This window comes from Cyphomyrmex costatus, unplaced genomic scaffold (assembly GCF_001594065.2).
Source record: "Cyphomyrmex costatus isolate MS0001 unplaced genomic scaffold, Ccosl1.0 scaffold501, whole genome shotgun sequence".
Classification (NCBI taxonomy): Eukaryota; Metazoa; Arthropoda; class Insecta; order Hymenoptera; family Formicidae; genus Cyphomyrmex; species Cyphomyrmex costatus.
The window spans coordinates 7476-12437 of NW_017279275.1; the positions used below are offsets into that span (position 1 = coordinate 7476).

The 4962-nt window shown below is 43.0% G+C and overlaps 1 protein-coding gene across 1 annotated transcript; it reads left to right on the forward strand.

The window, feature by feature from the left end:
- Positions 1-631: 631 nt before the first annotated feature.
- LOC108778519 (uncharacterized) lies at positions 632-3373 on the forward strand. Its single transcript, XM_018545734.1, has 3 exons — positions 632-753; positions 831-1062; positions 1583-3373. Exons 1-3 carry the CDS (start codon positions 632-634, stop codon positions 3371-3373), a joined length of 2145 nt encoding a protein of 714 aa, XP_018401236.1.
- Positions 3374-4962: the final 1589 nt, after the last annotated feature.

Genomic DNA, 4962 nt, shown 5'->3' on the forward strand with positions numbered 1-4962 from the left:
GCCCGACGGACCTCGCGGCGGGGTAGGAGCGCGCGCGTTAGCTTACCGGAGGACCCTGGCAGCCATTGACCCCGCGGTGACAACGCGGACCCCGCGCGAATGTGTCAGCACCCTGTGATGTCATTTTCCTCCCCGTCATCTCTTACGGCGTCATCCTCCTCCTCCCGTGACGTCATACTCCTCGACGTTATCCCCTCCCCTCCCGTGACGTCATACCCCTCACACTCTGTGACGTCATCCCCTGGCATCACCACAGTGTTCCTAAACGTATTATAATTTAAACTCCCCGCGTTCTTAAACACATTATAATTTATGTTTGTAAACCTGGTTCATAAATCAAGTGCTTACGGAAAAAAGAACAAACTTGGCCTAGAACTCTCCTATCTATACTACTCTTGCACTTCCGCTGTTGGTTGCCATGCCGAGTGCATTTAGGTATTTCGCGCGCTATGATCTTAGATCGACGCTTTGTCGCGCGTGGTTTAAAGAATGTGCAGACTTGTATTTCCGGTGCTGGTTGCTATGCCGGTTGAAATGAAATAATTAATAAAATAAGTGATAGCCATTCGGGCTATAACATGAGATTCTTCCTCTCCGGCTCACCGACGAAAAGAAAGAGAGGCATGTCAACATGCTGTATCTGCAAGACAATGATGGTGACAATGATGGTCATTTTACATGGATTAAAAATCTGCCCCGACTCGTGAGGTCACAAGTCACCAAAAACAAGAATAAAATATTTTTCTGCGACCGGTAAGTACACAATAAGTAAAAATAAAATATTTAAAAAAAAAATTATACTAATAAATTGTTATGTTATATTTTTGCAGATGTTTACATTATTTTTCCTCCAATGAAAAATTGGAGAGCCACGCAGTAAACTGTCAAAAACTGAACAAGTGCGCTATCCGCCTGCCATGCGAGGACAAGAAGTGGTTGGAGTTCCGCAACCACAGTATGAAGGAGCGGACACCTTTCATCGTCTACGCTGATCTCGAGTGCGTCTTGCGAAAGACGGAAGACACCGCAGCATCGTCGTCGTACGCGTACCAACGGCACGAGGTATTTAGTATAGCGTACTACGTACACTGCTCGTACGACGATACATTATCGACATATCGGTTTCATCGCGATAACGACTGCGTCAGCTGGTTCGCGCGCCAGCTCGAGGACTTGGCGCACTGCGCGTAAAATATAATAACGACCAACCAACCTATGGATTTCACGCGAGACGACTGGCAGAAATTCAACAGTGCTACGCACTGTCATATCTGCGAGAAACCGTTTGCACCGGGCGACGAGCGAGCACGCGATCACTGTCACCTCACCGGGCGATACCGCGGTCCAGCGCATAAGGGCTACAATAAATTATAAGGACTCTCTTTACATACCGGTTGTATTTCACAACTTATCGGGGTACGACGCGCACTTTGTAATTAAAGAAATAGCGACAAAATTCAAGGGGCAAGTAGATTTACTTCCTCTAACTAAAGAAAAATATATTTCGTTTACAAAGCATGTTAAAGACACTAGCGATAAAGATTCGCGAAATTGTGTTAAATTAAAATTTATAGACTCGTAGAAATTTTTGAGTGTGAGTCTCGACAAATTAGCGTCGTATCTCGATAAGGATAAATTGAAAATTGTGAGATCCGATTTCTCACATATATCGGACGAAGATTTCAATCTACTTACTCGTAAAGGAGTATTTCCGTACGAGTACATAGATTGTGTCGAAAAACTGGATGAGTCGTGTTTGCCGCTGCGCGAATCTTTTCACAGCTCGCTGACGGGCGATACCGTGTCCGAGAGTGATTACGCGCACGCCGCGAACGTATGGCAGCGGTTCTCCGTGCGAACGCTCGGTGCGTACAGCGATCTGTATCTGAAAACCGACGTCTTGTTATTGGCTGACGTTTTTGAGAATTTTCGCGAAAGTTGCATCACGAGTTACGGTCTCGATCCTGCGCATTACTACACTTTACCCGGTTTCACGTGGGATGCCATGCTGAAACACACTCATGTAAAATTCGAGCTGCTCACCGATATAGATATGGTGATGTTTATCGAGCGCGGTATACGCGGTGGCCTTAGCCAATGTTCCGACAGATACGCAAAGGCTAATAACAAGTACATGCGTTCGTACGACTCGTCGAAACCATCGTCGTACCTGATGTATTACGATGTCAATAATCTGTACGGATGGGCGATGTGTCAACCGCTGCCCTACGCGGATTTCCAATGGGTCCAAGGCGTCGCGAACTTTGACGCGAACGCGATCGCTCCGGATTCGCCCACCGGTTACATTCTCGAGGTCGATCTCGAGTGTCCACAACATCTTCACGATGTGCACATTGATCTACCGTTTTGTCCGACGCGTGATAAGCCTCCCGGCAAACGCGAGGATAAACTGCTCGCGACTCTGTACGATAAACAGCGTTACGTTATCCACTACCGCAATCTGCAGCAATGTATACATCACGGCCTTCCCGTAACGAAGATCCATCGCGTGTTACAATTCGCTCAATCCGCCTGGCTCCGTAATTATATCGAATTGAACACAAAATTTAGAACTTTGGCTAAGAATGATTTCGAGAAAAATTTGTACAAACTTATGAATAACGCGGTATTCGGTAAAACGATGGAGAACGTACGCGATCGCGTCGACGTGAAATTAGTAACTGCATGGAACGGACGGTACGGCGCGGAGGCAATGATCGCAAAACCGAATTACCATAGCCGCAGCGTCTTTGCGGAAAACTTAATCGCCGTCGAATTGTGCAAACTCAAGGTGAAATTCAACAAGCCGATATACGTAGGTATGTGCATACTCGACATATCTAAAGTCTGCTTGTACGAATTTCATCATGAGTACATGGTACATATGTTTAATAAAAATTGTAAAATTATGTACACCGACACAGGTAGTCTCATTTATCGCATCGAATGCGACGACGTATATGCGGCGATGAAACGCGATATCGCTCGATTCGATACGAGCGTCTATCCTGCGAACAACGCGTACGGTATACCTCTCGCGAATAAGAAGGTGCCCGGCCTTATGAAGGACGAGAACAACGGCGCGATAATGACCGGGTTCGTTGGACTCAGGGCGAAGATGTACGCGTTGCGCGTAGACGGGAAGAAAGACACGAAGAAGGCAAAAAGTGTAAAGAGCAGCGTCGTAGCGCAAACTATAATGTTCGACGATTACACCCGATGCTTGAACGAGGAGATTGAAATGACGCGCAGGCAGTCGTGTATAAGGTCGAAGTTACACAAAGTGTACACGGTGTCGGAGAAGAAAATCGCTCTGAGTCCGTACGACGACAAACGGTACGTCGTACCGGATTCAATGGAGACGTTACCGTAGGGACATTATCGGATACCATTATAATATAGTATAGTTTGCGATTTTTATATATGTATTTTTAGACTTTAATTTTTATATGTATTCCTTTATACTTTAATTTTATATGTATTCTTAGATTTAGCATTTTTATATGTTTCTTTTTTATTTTTTACATTTTATTTTTATATACAGTTTATATATATATTTTATATTTTTTTAAACATTAACGTACTTTTTTAGTTTATATGGATTCTATATATTAATGTACTTTTTTATATGTATGTATGCATGTATGTATGACTTTTATATACAGTTTTATATCTAGTACTATTATATTGTAGTTATACGAAATTCTACTTTTTTACATTCATTATACTAGCTGTCACGAGTGCTAAATTGCACAAGTGACAATTGCGCCATAACTGAGAAATAACGAAGACGAGAAATAAGAATAATATAAATTAATAATATAAATGAATCGCGAACGCAACTCGATTGCGCGATCACGCCCTCGACCGATTACCGGAACGCGCGGCGAAATAAGTTTAATAATAAGTTTAATATAATATTAAAACCGCGAGCGCGACGCGATTACGCGATCACGCCCTCGACCGATTAGCGGAACGCTGACGAGAAGCGCCGAATATGAAGGTCAGAGACCTCAATAATTCAAATAAATATGAGAAGACCGATGCAGAGTGGAGTCAGTAATTTTATCAAAGTGTAGCGCGTCACTCTGCTCGAATACGATCTTAAAGTTATATCGCGACACGCGTAGTGTAAGTGATTTATGTGAAATAAATACTTGTGAATAATTGTGATTATTTAATAAAGTTTATTTGAAGTTAAAAATAATATAAAAGGAAAGTGATTGATAATTTATTTGCTGCTCCCGAATCCTTGGTGGATCCCGAATCCTGTGCCGACACTGGCGGCACAACAATTTGGTGGCAGCGGTGGGATCCACACAGCTGACTCCAGGACCCGAGAGCAGCGATGGCAGCAATCAGCCTGCAAATAAGGTGTACCAAATAAATAGGCGAAGGAGCGACCCAAGGAGGCAACGCAGAAACCAGCACACCATAAACAAAAGCAAGCACCCGGTATAGCAGCCGACACCAGGACGCAGATAGCAGCGTAACCCGAGAGGCGACCTACCGCAAGCGTGACTCAGCAGCTTCGAGCAACGAGCAACCGACTACAAAGCGACATGCGATTAGCAGCGTTAATGTAAGTCCGAAAAATTATATTAAATTGCCAATGTAATCGAACTAATGTTCGAAGGCGAAAATAATAGCGATAGTCCTAAATATAATGAAAGATAATAATAATTGACTCGTATGATTTAAAAATCGAGGAAAGTGTAAAGCCTAATCGAGTCTTGAAAACAAGATGTCAATGTTTATAAAATTGTGTGAAATTTATATACTGCGTATGTAGTCCCCCCGCGACGCTGATGGATTTTCAGCATTGACGCATACATATTCACTACCGCAGTAATATCACTTTAGTTAAATTGAGAATCAATTTAACCACTTTTTGATGCCTATAGCATCTTATTAGATCTTAATAATATGTTGGAAGACATATATTAAAATTTAATAATAAAT